At 38.2% G+C, this 18,769-nt stretch overlaps 1 protein-coding gene and 1 long non-coding RNA gene across 4 annotated transcripts in view; one reads left to right on the top strand and one right to left on the bottom strand.

Annotated features, from left to right (window-relative positions):
• Nucleotides 1-7,598: 7,598 nt before the first annotated feature.
• Nucleotides 7,599-18,769, bottom strand: part of LOC122179154 (carbonic anhydrase 3-like) — a 13,342-nt gene continuing 2,171 nt past the window's right edge. For 2 of the 3 annotated variants that reach the window (XM_042869855.1, XM_042869856.1), the window contains exons 3-7: nt 15,978-16,096; nt 14,026-14,118; nt 13,169-13,234; nt 10,702-10,857; nt 7,599-9,628 (exon numbers count right to left, since the gene is read on the bottom strand). In XM_042869855.1, the coding sequence (XP_042725789.1) occupies nt 9,509-9,628; nt 10,702-10,857; nt 13,169-13,234; nt 14,026-14,118; nt 15,978-16,096 (554 nt within the window). In that variant the 3' untranslated portion in view covers nt 7,599-9,508. The remainder of the gene's footprint in view (nt 9,629-10,701; nt 10,858-13,168; nt 13,235-14,025; nt 14,119-15,977; nt 16,097-18,769) is intronic. The other variant, XM_042869857.1, reaches the window with a different exon arrangement.
• The window catches only part of LOC122179155, a 26,930-nt gene continuing 26,569 nt past the window's right edge, over nt 18,409-18,769 (top strand). Inside the window, exon 1 of the long non-coding RNA XR_006178552.1 lies at nt 18,409-18,452. This is a non-coding gene — a long non-coding RNA (uncharacterized LOC122179155). The remainder of the gene's footprint in view (nt 18,453-18,769) is intronic.

Below are 18,769 nucleotides of genomic sequence, written 5' to 3'. Positions count from 1 at the left end.
TGCACAGAGCAGAAGAAGAAACCATGTCCTCAGCAAGACCTGGAGCTGGATACATAACACAGAACCATAGATTATTTTGGAAAACAAATGAGAAAGATTTCTGGGCTGTGACCAGTTTAATTATGTTTATTGAACTGGATTTAGCTTCTGTTATGGCAAAAGCCATGCAAATATCCTTCATCAGGTACCATCAAGGGCATGTTCCAAATGCAGTAACCGTACATAACAAAGTTATTTTTATGTATTATCCAAATGTCCATATACTGATGAGAAAAAACGTAGAATCAAAAAATAAATCTGAGCAAACAGATTTAATGTTCAAAACAGACGGATTGTATAGTGATTCCAAGCGACAAGCAGCAGATAGGAAATCTTTTTGCAGGTAGTATTACCTTGGTGCCCCATCTATCTGAGCTGCTGGCAAAACTCCACGTACTAATTTAAGATGATATGGATGTTCTCATTGATTTCTGCCACCAGTTCCAACCACTGACGTGTGAGATTTTATATGCAGCAGTCAGACCGGATGGTGAGTCAGAAGCTGAGGCAAGGAGATGTTCCACAGCTTCTCTTCTCCTAGCTGATTATAACCATCCTTTGCTACAATGCTTACTCACCAGTTGTGATTTTTCTCTCTGTGGACTCATCAATTGAATTAATCTACCCCTCTTCTGCCACATAGAGTATTCTGTTCCCTTGCTGGCATGAAAATATGTGTATGTTCATTCATGTGTATCTATGCAACAAGTTTCAACAAGTTTTTCTTTATTCAAGAAAATCTTGCCAAGTGAAGAGGTTACTCATATGAAAAAATACATTGCGGATTAGACTTTACAGTCCTATAATGTGAAGATTTATTTTAACAAATGAATCCACTGTTAAACTGGCAGGTTCGTGCTCTGCAAGTAGAATGATCTAGATGGCCTACAACAGCCTTTAAGACTGTTCCACACAAATCTTTTCTGAATGATGGGATATCAGTGCCTGCCTAATAATGTTTCAGTACAACAGGAAAAAACAAAACAGTAAAGAACCTGATTGTAGTGCTGCTTTTTTTCTGCATTTAGACAATTGCAGAGCAAGAGAATAGCAGAAATACTGAAAAATGACTAACCCTTCAGTCAGCATCTGTGACCAGTGAACACCATGCTTCCACATGGGCAGCAGGGGTCTCAGCAAATTAGCACAAGCAGCAGATTTTGCCAGGTTTCTGAAAATGACTAGTAATGCTTGCTTTTATTAATAAAAAGAAAACAGTTTCTATTCAATATTAACCACTGAAAGTTCAAATTGATTGAAATACAAAACAGCAGAAAGCAAAATTCAGTACAACTCAGATCATATCCTTGCGTAAAAAGTCATAACTGGGGAGTCAGCAAGAAGTTCCTTTTATAAAGAACTGGTAGGGAAGATTCTTTGCTTATTCCTTCACTCGCCATCAACTCCAAGATGAAGAGGATAATATCTGCATCTGTAGCAAATATGATTTTGGCTTATTAAGGCCACACGAAGCAGATAGAGGAACTCTGGTTTGGAATGTTCAAAATATTTTACAAGGCTTCTTACAATGGCATTGAAATGGTCTGATGATGGACACCGTGTAAGAAACACTCATTTAAACTTTTAATTAATATTGTACATTTCCTCTTTAATGTAAATCCTAACTTGATTGCTACCTTAAAGGCAGAAGACATATTCAGCTTTATCTGGATTTCACTCATTCCATGCCTTTTTCAGATTTTTTCAGTGGTAATTCTAGCAAAGTGCTGTAAGGCATTTGACGTGGAAAGAATTGCTTCTAACTGGCACCTCTACCTTTCCTGACAGAGACAATGAAATCACTGTTTCAATTATAGGTCTTACACACTGTTGGGCAACAAATCAAGTTTCATCTGTTTATTCATGGGGCAGTAGCATTTGTTTAGCTATAAATTAAGGTATGTTGCAGACATTGATACCATCCACTGCTCTATGATGTCTGACAATAAAAATTATTCCTTGTTTACACTCTTACTCCAAAAAGAATATTTATTATACAGGCAATGCACAGCACTGTGGAACCATTAAATTAGAGCTCAATGGTTGGAAATCTGCAGTGTTAATGAAAAATCATCACTGATTTCTGAAATATGTCAATTTTAATGGAAATGTCTTTGTTTTAAATTCAGTAGAGAAATTATCCTAACTGTGAAAGGTGATTGAGACATCAAGTGCAGAGGGAAAAGGGATATGTAGGTTGAAAGTGACAGTCAAACAGCCTCTCAGTAATATACAGGGCAATGTGTCTTGTTTGTGTCTCAGGTCAGCAACTGATGTGGTGCGTATCATTTGGAGGCTCTTCACTGAGAGGGCAGTCAGGCCCTGGATCTCCCTGGCTGGGCTCTCCAGGTCACAGCTCCCATCTGCTGGAGTTCAAGGACCGTTTGGACAATGCTCTCAGACAGAGTTTGAATTTCAGGCGCTGCTGTGCAGAGCCCAGAGCTGGACCTTGCGGGTCTCTTCCAACTCTGGATATTCTATGATTTTGTGATTCTGTGGTAATTGCTCCCAGCTACTTCTTTTCAGACTTTCATCCAGCTGTCCTCTCTGTCATGTAGGTAAATAACTGCTATACTTTGCAAAACTCTGGCTAGAGAATCCTTCAAGTAGTGTTACTCATTTCCTATTGTGTGAAGGTCCACAAAAGGAGCTGTGGATGAGAACCAGGATCTTGTCTCAGGATGACTCAAAGAGGTAGGAGGATGATTTGACAGAGATATCTGTAGCCAGTGATATTCAAAACACTACAAGCAGTGTTGAAGGCAAAGTACAGGAGACGTGTGATATGTGTGAGGGGAGTAAAGTGAGGCTGGGACAGCCTCTCTCACGCACCGTTGTTTCTCTTTAGCCTTTCCAAATTTCTCCACGTTACTCTATTACCTGTATCTCCATTCCCTCTCCTCACAGAAACCATTTCACTTCCATTGGCAGACTTTTAATTACCTGAATTCTGTTCCTTCTGTCACCTCTTCCACAGCCAGGGAACAGAGGTGTGTATGAGGCCACCTTGCTGCTGTAGAAAAAGAGAAACTGGTGTAAAGCTCTGCCTGCACCTCTGCTGAGCAAAGAGCACTGTGGCTCAGCTGTGGGCTGTCATGACAAGGCTGTCAGGTACTTGTGTGCAACACTTGTACTTGTGTACAACGTTGGCTAGCATGGCAGAGGTTCACCACCTTCACCAAATATCTTTTGTTTGTCATCTGAACAACATTCAGGAAGGAACTCAACTTTTCTCCCAGGTAGATAGAGATAGGACAAGGAAAAATGGTTTTAAACTATAGGAGAGTAGAGATTCGGATTTATCTGATATTGATCAGATTTCTTTTAGACTCAAGCAATATTTTTCTTCTTGAAACAGTTCAAGGAATACCAGTAAGTATTTAGTGTGAAAACTTCCTGTTCCATTCATGCAGTGCTAGTCCCTGTTATGTGCCATTACACCAAAAGATTGTAATCCTGAAATAAAGTCCCTAAATGAACACCATGGTTAAAGGCAGCCAATATTACCATCACCAATAGGGCACAGAAGCAACATGGGACTGTGATGAAATTGCTTTTTTTCTTCTCTTAACTCTACCATCAGAATCACAAAGACTCATAAAATGGCTGAGGTTGACAGACCTCTGCGCCATTTGGCCCAATCCCTGCTCAGCAGGGACATCATCTTCAAAGAGGAGGCCCCTCAGCCTCTGGACAGCCTGTGCCAGTGCTCCAGCACCGCACAACACAGCAGTGCTGACTGGTGTTCAGAGGGAGCCTCTGTGCTCCAGTTTGTCCTGGCTATGGGCACAACTGAACAAAGCCTGCCTCTGTCCTCTTTGAATTCTCCCTTCAGATATTTGTGGACATTGATGAGATCGCCCTGACCCTCCTCTTCTCCAGGCTGAATGCCCCAGCTCTCCCAGCTTTCCTCACAGAAGAGGTACACCAAAACCTTCGTCATCTTGGAAGCCCTCTGCAGGACTCCTTCTAGGAATATCCAGGTCTCTCTTGTACTGCAGTAGCCAGGCCTGAACACAGCACTCCAGGTACAGCCTCCTCAAAGCTGATCAGAATGGAAGGATCGCTCTCTTCTGCTCTATTTGTGATACTTTGCCTAGCCCAGCCAACAACCAGGCTGATACAAACTTGCTGGTGTAGTTGGCTTCCCTTTGATATACAGTGAATTTAGATGAGAGAATTCATTATAGTTGTTAGTACTCTTAAAGTATTTGAAATCAATGGGTGTAAAGGAAACTCAGCCACAATCATTTTTCAGTAAAGGGTGTTTTCGCCCTTTTTCAGTCTTTGGTGTTTTGTATTCAAATCAATCAAATCACAGAGTGAACTAAAAGCAGCATATAGCCCAAGATGTCATCTCCTTATTCTGATGTGAACACACATGCACTTGTGTGCCTGGGTGGGCAGGTCTGTGTGCTGCGTGTGCTCAGTAGGAGGTTAGATGAGAAGACAGTCTATTACTTCTGTGTTGGCTTTGGAGATCTCCAGTGTCATACAGAGGGCTTTGACCAAGACCAGCCACTTGGATACTGCACTGAGAAAGTGCTAAGGCAGGAGTGATGGAAATGAAGACTGACTTACGCAGGAAATAAAGTTCAAAATATCTGATACCATGGGTGTCTGGTATCTATGCTCAGATGATCAGCAATTTCTATAGGACTAGCATGGAATAAGCCATACCTCTGTTGTTCAATACCTTTGCTTCAATGCTTGTTTAATTACTCCTATGGAAGCAGAGCAAGCCTAGACTGTGCTGTAACTCAGGTTGCTTGTTATTAGCAAGTGGTATCAGAAATTGTGAATGTTGAGGAACTAGCTCCACCATGTGGACTATGGAAAATAAATATTAGAAAGTCTAGACAAAAAAAAAAAAAACTTGAAAGGACTTCTGAATAATGATGATAAGGAAATACATTGTATTGTAAGAAAACACAGCAATATTTTGGTCTTCCTCTAGGTTATCTGTTAGCATTAAGTTCTACAGAGAGAGATATACTCAGAAAAACAGGCTACAGGATGATAGATAGGAGATATAGATAAAAAATATGAGTATAAATTTGATATTGCATTAATGCTAAAACCCCATTCTCTTACACAACTGTGAAGTGAGATGTATATAAAGTGTTATTTCTTTTTTGTACAATAGTACCAAGGTCCCCAGAGTCCTCCCTGTGACCTAGGTAGTAACACAGGCAGAACTGCTTCTGTATTGATAGCATTGGCATTCATTTCTGAGTTTTTCAGCACTGCTGTAATGACTGTTTTCACATAATGCCTGCATCTTTTCTGGTGGGTTGTCTGCAGGCAGAAAGACTGTGTATTTTACTTGCTCCAGCTGATCCATGCTGTCTGTGGGTGGAAGAGATAATACTGCTTTACAGTGAGTCCCGACACGGGAAGCATCTGTGGAGGGCAGCTGGCAGCCTCCCAAAGGACCTTCAGCATCCAGGTGGCCTGCTCTGCAGAAGGCATCAGGTGTGACAAAGGGATGAGGCTTCCAAAGGAGAAACATGGGGCTGATTGGCATTTATGGCAACTTACTGTATCAGATAGACATTCCTGGACAGAAGGCAAACATGAAGGAAAATACCTTCCTAAGAGGGACACTGTTCTGATTTGAGATACTTGCGGTATCATTTTGTTTATTTTAAAAAAATTAGTTTTTCTAACTTATAAGCCTCACTTCAGGGGTTCAGAGTTTTTTAGTGGTGCTTTTTAAGGAAAAGAGAGGTAGGAGACCTTACTTTTTCCAGTTCCCAACACCTACATCTTGGTTGCTCACTTCTGAGGTAGGTCCTGCAGTCTTGAGCACACAGTGAATCAATATAAGAGGCAATTGCTGGATGCTTCACAAGAACATTCCTACAAACCAGTTACAGTAGACAGGCTTTCCTGTACTGCAATGATTATATAACTTACTTCTTTTTCACAGGAAATGTAAGCAGGCAAATTACTGTGCTAAGGAATAAGCCTATATATAAGTACTCACTGTAGTGCAGCTCATACTAATGTGTGCAACCTCTCACCTCATGGAAGGTAGTTTATCTGCTTTCATGTGCACTACAGGGATCTGAATAAATGCAGAAGAAAGGCAGATAGATGAGGTGGAACACACACTGTGTAGCTTCACTTGCTGTGGACAAAAGACTTTGGGAGAAACATTTTATTTTGCTAGGCTCACTGACAAAATTAACTTTTTTAGACTCTAATTATTCAGATGATAAACAGCAGCAAGCACATGTGGGAATCTCTCCTTGAGATTCAGTAAAAATAATCTATATTCTTTTCATTTTGCAGTAGAAACACATAACCATAACTGCTTGTATACTTAGGGTCACAGCAGGAATTTACAGCTCATTTATGAACAACTGACTAAAAAATGATCACAGCTAGTGGGAAATTACTTCAGTCAATAAGAAAAAGCTTTGAAATGGTAGGAGTAAGCTTCTAATTCTCTAGTATTTGCTTATGTGATGTGTGAGAAGCTGCAAGAGTTTAGTCTGTCAAAACCTGAGATGGTAATTTATTTAAATCATTTGCCTGCCCTGCTGAAACTAATATATGCATTGTATGCATAAAAGTAATGAAGGATTTAGTGCACCACACTGATTAGGAGAATTTTTACAATTTATTTATCTCATCGGTGCCCAGAGGCTTTTTTCCTCTGTTTAAAATAGATGAGGTAGCAAAACATTACTATTTTGTTATTGACGCTATCAGTACCAATACTGTTCATGAATGCAAGAAATGTAATGGAACAAAACTATGTGTGTTTTACATGACAAAGTCTAAAGCACATTTGCAGTGATGTTGACAATCTTCAGTAGCAATAAATTCAAGAATGGAGTAAGAGCAGATGCAAGGAGGAATAGTCTAAATTTCAGACAGGTTTTCCTCTGTGCCTATACATAAAAACACATTTGCTGTTTGAACCACAGTTGCTTTGCAATAGTTGATACATCTCTATCTATTCTGCCAGTCAAAAAGCAGCAGAGGAAACATGCAAATAAAGGTCATCTAATGTGTGGGTAGCAACTGCACAGCGCCAGGGCAATTAAGACATCATTTCACTTTAGAAGTTTTACTTCGTGTACTTCAGAAAGTATGAATGAATCAGGAACTTTCAAAATGATATAAATATTCAGCTTGGTGATCAACATACTTGCAAGAATGCACAATTAAAGTTCAAGTTATTGATATTCATACATGAATCTATGATCTTATATTTGTGTAATATTTGTGTACAGGCAAGAAAAAAAAAAAAAAACAACTAACACTTTTTTGTACCTGAAAACATAGAATAAGTGATTTTGTTCTGAGGTAAAATGCATTCTACTTCATGTCTCCTGTTTTTGAGAATCTGATTGATAGGTTCTACAGAAATCACGTTGAGAAATTAAAACTAGTTGTAACAGATGAAAAGGTAGTTGCTAGAATGTCTGTCCATCCTTATAATATGAGCATATGTATCAAAGAGAACAGTAGCAAGGCTTTCTAGTAAGTTCTTGTTACTTTCTATCATCATTCACTATTAGAAATAAAACAAAAAAAAAAATCAGTTTCTTATGTAAGTCAATTTATTGGTTCTCTGAAGACACAAAAGCTGTTATTTGGAGTGCAGACAACTAATCCTGTTTTACTGCTCCAATAACAAGAAATCAAAACATCACAGTCAACAGGTTTTAAGGTAGAAAGGCTCAAATTCTTGTCTCAGTTATTTGTGTAGAAATTTTCTGAACACTAAGATCAACTGCATATGGATATGTGAAAAAAAAAAAAATTACATGTAAGACAGTGCAGTAGAAAACAGAAAGTTGCTTATGAGCTTTCTGTAGAAACATTTTTTGTGTTGAGATGTACAGTTCAAAGACCTAAGAGTTTCTTAGAATTAATGCTGTTCCACGTGTTGCACATCTAAAATCAAAAACTGACCTGACAAATGCCAGAACATTTGTAAACAGGATTCAATCAATATGTTAGTTCTGCTTGCTTGGTTTTTAAAATAAAATTGCTTTATACTAAGCAAATAAGATTCTAATAAATGTTATTTATCTTCTAATAATCTTCTAATAAACTGAAATATTAATTCTCAATGGGAATTCAGCAATTCAAAATTTCTAAATACAAAGGATCAAACTCCACATTCAGTTTCATTCCTGAATTCTCATTGAATTGTGCTGGTAATAACCGAATTTGGCCAATGTTGCCTACTTGTTGCTTTGCTGTTGGAGAACCTTTTTTTCTAGCAAAGGAGAAAAGTGAAGTCATGAAGGATAACTGGGAAATTCTCATTTTAGCACTTGTGTCCCTGCTTTATTTCAAACACAGACATATTACTTATGTAAATTGCTGTGAACATGTTTGTTGCAATATCTCCAGAAAAACTCTCTCTGCTGCCTATTGATGAGTTGGAGGAAGACAGAGAATCCAGGAGCTTCATACGTGCCATCTGAACTGTCTCCCTAGAAAGTGAGCAATCTAAACAAATTCCACATCGTCTCCAACCATGCAAAGGTACAGTAAACAAACACTTAAGTGATTTTTCAGTTGTAGGGAAGACAAATGACACGAGTCATCAGCAAAGACTCTCTCCATATGCAATAAAGACCCTAAAGGGTGAAATCATTAATATGTAAACTAAGATGCCAAAAAAAAAAACCCAAAAAGCAGAGCATCAAAGGCAAAAATGCATCGTCTGGACACATACTAGCAGAGCAGCAGCAGTAAGGCTCTTCCCTCTTAGCAAACCTAAAATTGCTATCCTAGCAGCACGACAACAGCAGTGCTGTGGCTGGATGGGTGAATTAACAGTAGCAGTGAAACAAGGAAAGATCAATAGGCAGCAGCAGAACTTGGCAAAGACAGCAAATGCTATAATAACAGCAAGGTATCTTTTTTCTTCTTGCAAAAGCTGAATATGCCTACTTGCATTCCGAGAATGCTATTCCTGGGTAACAAACAGTGAACAAGAGAGGGAAGATAAAAATGTGGTATGTTAAACAGGAATTTATTCTTTGGATGTTCACACTGGAGATGGGATATCTGAGGAAGATCTCTACAATGGATGTTGTAGGGAGTGGGCATTTTAAAACCTGTTCGTGTACTGTTTGATCCAGCCGCTACTTCTGCTTTCCTGAAGTGCTGGTTCACTTTTTTGCCTCCGTGACATTTCCTTTGAAATCCATTTCAAATATTGATACCGAGCCCATTTTTTCCAAGACCACATGGCAGAGAAGTGACACTATCACAAATGCTAAATCACTTGTGGTCAAGGAACACATGTATCTCACATTTCCTCCACAAAATTAGTAATTGCATTTGCATTGAGTATTTTTTCTGATTTAAGAGACAGATTCAGTTTTACTACTCAGAATTTTAAGCTGAGAAACACAGATCTTTATCCAGTAGAGGACAAAAACTAACTATGCTTTAAGATGCAGGGATTTTCTCACTCGGGTTCCACAGGGCTTTACTTGAACGAGGCTCTCACAATCCTGCCATTCACAGGCTGAAGTGGGCGCCAGTTATCAACCAGTGGACACATGGGCTCGTTCTCACCATTCTTGGAAAGGCTACGGAGCCTCGCCATCTGCAAGGAAGAAAAGGGAAAGCATCCATGTGAATTCATCTGGAAACTGCACCTTGATGCCTAGAACAAACTGAAGGAGAAGAGGAATTTTGTTATATGGTCACTAAAATTACTGGTAAAGACCCCTGGTAGAGATCTCTGCAGCCCACCAGCTACCATGGTTTCTGTGGATTTTTACAGTCTTCATCCACACACCTGAAGAACAACAGATCATTTGATCCTTGCCTGGGATTCTTTGGATTTTGTCCTGAGCCACACTCACAATGTGAAACAAGAGTAGGGGCTTCTTGTGGCCCTACTGGAATTGAACTTCAGTCAGATCACTTGTGGAGGGTGCACAGGATGAAGGAGGATGCAATAGCTGGTCTGCAAAAGTTGTTTTTTGGGGGGAAGGGCAGAGAAATGTATGCCAAATGGATTATTAATCTAAAATTTCAGGCTTACTACATATTTTATTCACAAAGTACAAGAGCGTAAAACATGTTGCATCCAGGTGAGAAAACAACAATGCTTTAAATATTTTGTTATTTGTATTTTCAGCACACAAACTCTCTCACAATAGCATCTATGGAACTTGAGTCTTACTTCCATAATAGTCACGCCAACTCCTGAGGTCAATCTAGAATCCTGATAGCAGGATTCCTGAATTACAAATCATCTTACAAACATCATTTTGCACATCTGTTGAATAAAAAAATTAGCTAGACTGAATACATCTGTCAGATCAGTACAACAGCTACCTCTTCATTACTCCACCTTTACAGAATACAAACAAATAATCCAGACTGTAAATCTGAATAGCCTCAAATTAAAAGACAACATCCTTGCAAAAGAGTAATCTCATTCTAAATGTTTACTTTGTTTTTTTTCTTTAGCATTCTCTGTCTTCTGATTCTCAAGGTCAGTTTCACAGTTTGATTCAGCTCAATTCTTTTAGCAGGCCATTTCTCACAGCCTTCAGCTTTTCCTTGTCAAAAAAACGCAAGGTAATATGGCTAACAAACCATCACACTGACATGGTTTGAGACTATTGAGAACTAGTAAATGGGTTAGCAGAACTAGTTGGAATTTACCTGGTCTGGGCTGACTTCAATGGGCTCCCTCAAAAGAATCCAGGTGATGCACTCTTCACAGGGGGGTGTCGTAAATGAGCCATGGTAGGTCCAGTAATCCCGAGATTTAGGGAAAAGAATTGATGGATCAAAGTGCTGAAAAGGAGCCTCTTTCCCCTTACAGAAAGGAAAAACAAATCTCTGCAGTAACTCTGGGGGTATACATATTAAAAGAACACCAGCAATGATGTTATACAGGAAGTAATTAAGTGTAAAGATAAATGACAGAGACCAACCTCCTTTTCTTCTTGTCAAGTATCAGTCCTGAAATTACTAACAACTGTTTAACTTCATAAATAAATAAAGAGAAATTACAATCTGAACTGTGCAGGACCAAAACATATCCAATTATTGTATTTTCCTATTACCTACACCCTCAAAAAATTCATTTGGGGTTATAAAGTACTGGAATTGGCTCCACAGTGAGGTGGTTGAGTCACCATCCCTGAATGTGTTTAAAAACCATTTAGATGTGGTGTTCAGGGACATGATTTTGTGGAGGGTCGTTAGAGTTAGGGTAGTATGGTTAGGTTGTGGTTGGACTTGATGATCTTTAAGGTCTTTTCCAACCTGAGCGATTCTATGATTCTATAAACATTATAAAATTTTAGCACTGGGGCACTGCCAGTAAGAGCATTTTTATCCAAAAGCACAGTGGCTGAGCATTTACCCAACATTCATTCTTCCTCACCTCTACGAATTCAAATCTGCATCTTACTCCTTTCCAAATTATGCTCTACTTACACTGTTGTGGCAACGCTCTCAATCTTTTTGTTGGCACTGTTACACTTAAAGTAAAAAACTGAAATATTCCCTGGAGGGGTACAGGGCCCTGAGTTCCTTACCACTACAGATCAATATCACCAGAACGATTCCAGACAACATTTCTCAAAAAAGTTTTTCTTTCCTACCAAAGCAGATACTCAGGAGAATATCTCCACAGCAGTATAATCAGATTTTCTTGTCTCCCCTGCAGGGGAACAAGAACTAAGTAAGAAAATTTTGTTTTCTGCTGATATTTAAGAAAGCAAAACCAATTCTTCCTAATTTCTGTTTCTGTGATGACAATCTTCTGTAGATAGACGTGAAGAATTATACGAAATAGTCAGAGGAGCTGAAATCTTTTCCACACATCATTGCACAAAATACTGGCAGTAGGAATAACATCAAGACTCCAAACGTGTCTTCCTGACAAATTCAATATGAGTTTGCAAATAACTTCACCCCCCAAAAGTTGTGCTTTTCAGTAAATACAGCACAGTGTCCAAGAAACTCCTCTGCTTGTAATGTGTTGTAGCAATTGATAAGTACACTGATGATACCATCTACTAACCTGTCCTGATAATAGTCTTGGTAAAATATATGTTATAAGAAGGAAAAAAACCTTAAGAAATAAAACGCAAGATGCGGATGATTGTAGACGTACCCATCTTTCTCTGCTTTTCTTGGAATGTTGCTTTTTCCAGAAGTAAAACATACAATGTCTGTAGGGTATCTGTTTTTCAGTTAGAAGTCACAAATTCTGCCAGACAGGCAGTCTTGGACAGAAGGTAAGGGAGTATTTATCACTACCACCTGGTTATCACTATGTGCTACAGTGCTTCTTATCGCCTGTGGCATGTAAATCTTCTGCATGTAAATGGCCAAAAAATGACATAGGGATTGTATGAGGATGCTGAAACTGTATCAAGACAGATCTTGTAGATAAAGTAGGAGCAAAGGGTAGGGCAAAAAAAAAAAAAAATGACCCTCTATTCTCCAGGAAAAAGAAATGAATTTTATATGAAGACTAAGAAAAGACTGAAAAATTAAAACTAATAAGACTGAGTTTGTAGATAACAGATTCCAGACTTCGATCCTCATGTCAGTGGCACTATGTATATGCTTAAAGTAAAGGCAAAAAATTCTTCTAAATTTGGAAGAAAATGTGCATAAACATTGTAAAACTGAGTCCTAGTGATCTGGTGTTGTAGTCAAAATCAGATAAAATAAGAGTTTCTTTTTTAGCATCATTGGAATAACGATGCTTATCATGAAGGACAATGCCACTGTGTACCTAGGAGTTAGGTTTATAGCATATAATCATGTCAAGTAACAATAGAATTGGTGATGATTTTTCTCTGTAAAGAACTCTCTTCTGTAGTTTTACGTACATAAATACTTCTGTCCTTAGGTATGCATCTATTTATTCTAGACCAACAGCACCTGCAAGGATTGAAAAACATCCTCTACAACAACAGGAATAATAACATAAGTGAAGAGCTACATGATTACTGAAGAAAAATAAAGTGTCCTACTTCAAAGTCCAATCTATCACCTCTAGTGCTAATGTCAGGTACTAGAACACAAAAAAGAGTGGATCTCAATTTCTAATTTCTGCTTCTGTTGCTTTCCAACTACTTTATAATACAACGTATTGTTTTGATACCTTGGTCTTTATCTTGTCAATTTCTTCAAGAATTCTCTTCATTTCTGGTTTAGGAGTTTTTCCAACCTGTAATGCAAAGCAGAAGTACTGCGTTTTTTCTGCTGACACAGAATATTCCACAGCACATCTGCAGTCACATCAGATTTGATGTAAAACCTATTCTGGGGTCACTCTATTGCTTATGTTCATGACATTACACACCTCCAAAAGCATTGATGTAGCTCTGCATCTGAGAAGAATGAAGACAGTATGCAAAAGACATGATTTTATTGCCATGCCTTTTTCTAAAAACAGATAAAATTTGGTTATTCAGGAGATAATTCCTTCCTTCCTATTCCTTCCTTCTTCTTCCTTCCAAGTTTATAAACAAAATCAATTTTAAAACATCTGTATTGTATTATTCTTATTAACCTGCTGTATGTCAAGGTTAAAATATTCAATTAACTCCTTTTACCATCAATTCTTTCAATTACCAAGTCTTTTGGAGCGCTCCCAACTCATGTAAGGACCAGCAGGAGACCAAGGAAGTGAATCGATCAACATAATCTTGCTGACAGGTGCTCCTCACTCAGTACAAATCAGAGCACAGAGCTGAGCAGCAATCAGGGACAAAGTCAGCAAGTGCCCTAAGAAGTTGTGTCTACCTCATTCAGTACTGTGCCACTAGTGTCATGAATGACATCTGAAGTTTGCTCTGAATGTCAGAGGGCACGGAATCTGAAGGGCCCAAGGACATACGTGACCAGCCTGTGTATCACTTACAATGTTTTCCTGTAAAATAATGCAGTTCAGGGAAAAATAATAGTAAAAGATGGAAAATACAGAAAATATACAAAAACTGAATATTTGTCACTTACTTTCAGAAAAACACCCACAACAGCCACACCATCAGGTTGTTTCAAAGCTCCAGCAAAATTACCGTGTTTTGGATTCCAGTGTACCAGATGTAACTAAAAATCAATAACACTTCAGTTGTAAATGCAAAAAATTGCCAACAGAGCAGTCTTGCATTAATTAACCTTACATTATATTAAGAAAAGTTTCCAGTACACAGCAAGTAAAGGAAGGGACATGAAAATGTATCTCCCTATGTGTCCATGTGCTCACACTTTCTATAAACATCATTTTGCATTTAACTGAAGCATAAAGAAAAGGAAATACCTTTTAAAAATTCATCGTTCAATCCAACTACAAACAGTTCAACCCAAGCATGTGACATGCACACATGCAGTGTGCCAAACACCAACTGACATGCACTTCACACAGGCAGATTTTTAGACCTTCAGGTTATGCAGACATCACCTCAAGGATTTGCACTGGGTTCCATCCAGTACATTTGATATTGCTTTGCATCTCTTACTACTCTCTGCACACCATAATGGAGAGCAATCGAGATTCTAACTTGGCATTTCTTTCTCATTTCTACTTTCATCATACATGTCAAGTTCTGTATCTCCTTCCAGAAAAATCTCTGGTGCCTCAGGAATCACAAAATAAGTAATGTCTGGAACTTAATACCATACTAACCAGTCAGATTTTGGTGCATATCCTGAACGCAAATCTTTAGCAGTTTTCTTTAAGCACAGTATTTTATCTCTCTAATAGCAACAAAATAAAGAGTATGTAATGCTGTTTCTTTTCCCTTGAGAATAAAGATATAATTGCTAAGGATAAAGGTAGAGTAGCCATACATCTTTGGCCACATTCTGGCAATATTTCTATACTTCCTACGCATCCTTCTCTTGTCTCAATTCGAGGAAGTAGAACTTGTTTAGTCAGCCACAGAAAGTTGAATACTAATGCGGTTTGACTGTGGCTGAGGAATAGAGAACAAGAGAATACACCAACAAACAGCACTGACAGTCATCTCAGCAATGTCTATGCACACTGATCCTGTAAAATATCTGCCAGAACCTACTCTTATAATTGGTGCACAGAGCCCCTGAAAGCTCTGCACCTAAAGGATGAGTTATTTACGGTAGGAAATCATTACTGCAGTCTTTTTTTGTGAACATATTGTTAGCTTATTCTCTGATGAGATGGACAAAGAAGGTAATACTTGCTTGTAATTCACTAGCACCACTAGTGAATTCATTCATATTTATTAACTGAAGAAGTCTTCAGGACCTAAAACAATCATTAATTTTAGCAACTTTGGACAGTAGTGGCAAGGTTGTTTATATATTATAAGAAACAACCCAAGTATCTTTTCATTTCTTGAAAATAGACACAGAGTTTTTAAAGAGTTTTCAGGAAATAGAAGGTACTCTACCAGTCCAGATCAGTTTTAAAGTAGATCTAATTTTAAACATCAGCTTATCAAAATGTACTTTTAGCCAGTTGTTCTGGTCATTAGTAATGCGTCCTGAAACTAACTTAGTACTTCGAATTATAGTAGAAATTACTAACAGCAAAAAAAAAAAAAAAAAAAAAAAAAAAAAAAAATTCAGCAAAAAAAAGAGCTTTTTATTTGGAAATAATGTTTCATTTTGTCTCAAATATTTTTAAAACATCCTACAGAAGTAAAAAAAAAAAACCAAAAACCTCTTTCTCAGTGAATCAAATGGTTATGTATATATGTGCATATATCTTTGCATATGTGCAAAGATATGGTTTGTTGTCAGATACAACATATACCACTGCACAACGATAAATATTCATAAGTTTCATGGACAAATTATAAATAAAGCAGATTTTAGAGAAAAAAAACGATAGTTGTGTAAGGGAGAATGGTTAATCTGTTAATCCACTCAGATGCACGATCGAATCCCAGTTAGTGCTGAACACTACTATTAAAAGTAACTCCTACCTCTGCTGCATATTTCACCCCATCTATAACATGCTCAGAGCCGTGGTCATCAGCAGAACCCCAGTGCAAGTGCAGCTGTCGCAGCCTGTAGGCTCCTGTGAGCGGCCCACCTCTCAGCACTGCAAGTGATAACCTGCATCAGAGCTAGCCTACAACACGGGCACACACACATTTACCAAATGGGGACCCTGTACCTTACAGGTTTGCAGCACCTCCTGTAAATCCAGCTGGTCGCAGCAGAAGCCACAATACTCACCACTGTGTAAGAGCGAGCTGAGTTCTGTGTAACTCAGAATGAGTGCTATTTGAATTGAGAACTGTACATGCTGCCATTCAACAAGCACAGAATCAAAACTTAGCTGCCCAACAACCCCCTTTCCTCTGGCAAGTATCTTACAGTTCCTGATGTAGAGGGAGAAAGATGCTATTCACAGCTGTTTCTTTTCAAGAAAATGGCCTGTAGTAAAATGGTTCAGATAGAACTTTGAATCGAATCCGAAAGTGCTGTGAAACATACCTACAGTGTAAGACCCTCATACTTTTAAAGTTCAGTTATTCCAAACTGTGTTAACAGCATATTTGGATGCTTCCAGGAAAATAATCCATTTTTTTTAAGTGAGGGATGAGAAGAAAGTTGAGCTTACATGAATTAGAAAAGTATTCTTGAGCAAGCAATACCTTTAGTCTGCAATTGACATAAACACCAAAGAAATAAATTAAGAAACTACCTTTTCTGATGTTCTTAGGCAAATAATGCTTGCCACATATCAGTAATTGCAATAAACTCTGACTTTCAAAACACATCTGCTCTTTCAGCTTGGGAATTTCTTTGAGTAGGGACTGCTTATAGGATAAGCTCTCAAATGTATTTTTCCTTCATTACCTAAGACAGGAATTAAATGTGTTTCCTTACACAGAAAGCTGATAATGCTGCTCACACCAGCAGTGCCAGAAGACCTTGCTTAAATTGCATTCAAGTTTGAACTTCTAACAATAGATCTGAAGTTCAAAGTTAACATATTTAAAATCTCCTGCATCCACTGGTGTCAAATTTATTTTTTATATCATATGTGTTGGAATACGTACAGATGTGCTAAGCACGGACCAAAAGCTTTGACTTTCCAGTTTCTCTTTTTAGTTGGCATGTGTCCCAGCCAATGACAGAGTACGGAGGGCAGAAACAAAGCACTGCTTAGAGTTTCAGGCACATACTCCTCTTAAATTTTGAGTTTGTTAATACATAAATTCTTGTAACTTACTAATTATTGTAGAGAACCTTCATTGAAAGATGTAATATATCACAAGATATTCTTCTTGCTTCGTTTTTGAACACAGGAAAAACAGGACTTAAATTCCATGGCTCACATTCTTAAAAGTACTTGCTTGCCATACACTGGAATCAATGCAAGGCAGGAATTTTCCTTCAGGAGCTGAATTCGGGTGCTCAACCTACATTTACAAGCTAAATCAATACCAGAGTTAAAAACTTATTTAGCAGTGGCTTCTTACAAATGGCCTGTTCCAGAGCTCAGATACTGTGCAGCACATGGAAGCGGCACTTCATAATGGTCTGCAGATCTCTGACATAAATCTTTTCAACATGCAAGATTTTCCCATTAGATAAGACAAAAATAGACTTGTGCCTACTGAGCTCAGCTGTTGCCATCATGGAAGTCAACAGAAGAAGGTAATATGTGTTTTCGAAATCACTTTTCCTGTGGTTCTTTAGAGCTGTCAAACACTGTATTTGATTCCAAGCAGATAAACCTCCAGGAAAGGACTTTCTGCAGCAGCCTGCAGAAAGTTAGTAAAAGTAGCAGGTAACGAATGTGTGAACTGGGCGTCCAAAAGAACAGAGATAATGGGGAAGGAAGGGAATGGAGGGAAGACGATTTACAGGATGGGCAGGAAGGACTACACCAAGGGCTGCGCCCTTCTTGACCAAATGAGGGACTTTCTCCAAAACAGTTCCCTGGGCAGACACTTCCTTGAACAGCCTCCTAAACATTTCCGCTTTTAGGAATCTGCAAAGACAGAGCAGAATCATCTGAATAGCTTCATAATCAGTTTATTTTATCACAGGCTTTGTGCTGTGGTATTGATTTTATACAATCTTTATGAAAAAGTAATCTATAACAAAAGCGTAATTTATTATTTACCTGAAGCCTCTGTATAGAAACATCAGTAGTGAATATTACAGCACTGCAAAAATACATGACCAAGAGATGGTTTAGTGTCCTAAATATTTTGGATACTATCCATGAAATGTGGAACAATAGCAGATAGCTGTAATGGTAAATAGAGGAAACAGTCCAGGAAACAATGAGCTCATCAGAATAAACAACAAGTGATTGTAACCTTTCAAAATACCACAGATGTATTTCATTAATTATATAGCTTACTAACAACAGGTTTCCAATACAAATGCCATCAAAGCTGACACAGAAAAAATATAACAGAAAGTAACTGTTTTCCGTAAGTATGGCTGTTTTTCTTCTTGCCTGATCAATACTGCATTGTCTTGAGATGTCTTCAAATTATATGGCACTGTGAATTCATATTTCACTTTGACTGTTGCTGTCTGTTTTGTATTCAGAATTATGTACTAATACAGCTCTGGAATCTAGCTTTGAACAGTCTAACTTCAGAGATGCAAGGCTGATCTCTCAATCAAATAACAATGCCACTTCATAGCTTTTCAGACTTCTGCAAAGTACAGGGAAAAGAATCAAATCAAACGTCAAATTCTGAGTTAAAAGAATCTGAACACTTCCAGAGCTTGTTGAACAGTT

The sequence above is a fragment of the Lagopus leucura genome, unplaced genomic scaffold (genome assembly GCF_019238085.1).
Source record: "Lagopus leucura isolate 7727_CA_CO unplaced genomic scaffold, USGS_WTPT01 Super-Scaffold_100002, whole genome shotgun sequence".
Taxonomy (NCBI): domain Eukaryota; kingdom Metazoa; phylum Chordata; class Aves; order Galliformes; family Phasianidae; genus Lagopus; species Lagopus leucura.
The sequence above is the reverse complement of the archived record's forward strand: the minus strand, read 5'-3'. Positions and strand labels throughout refer to the sequence as shown.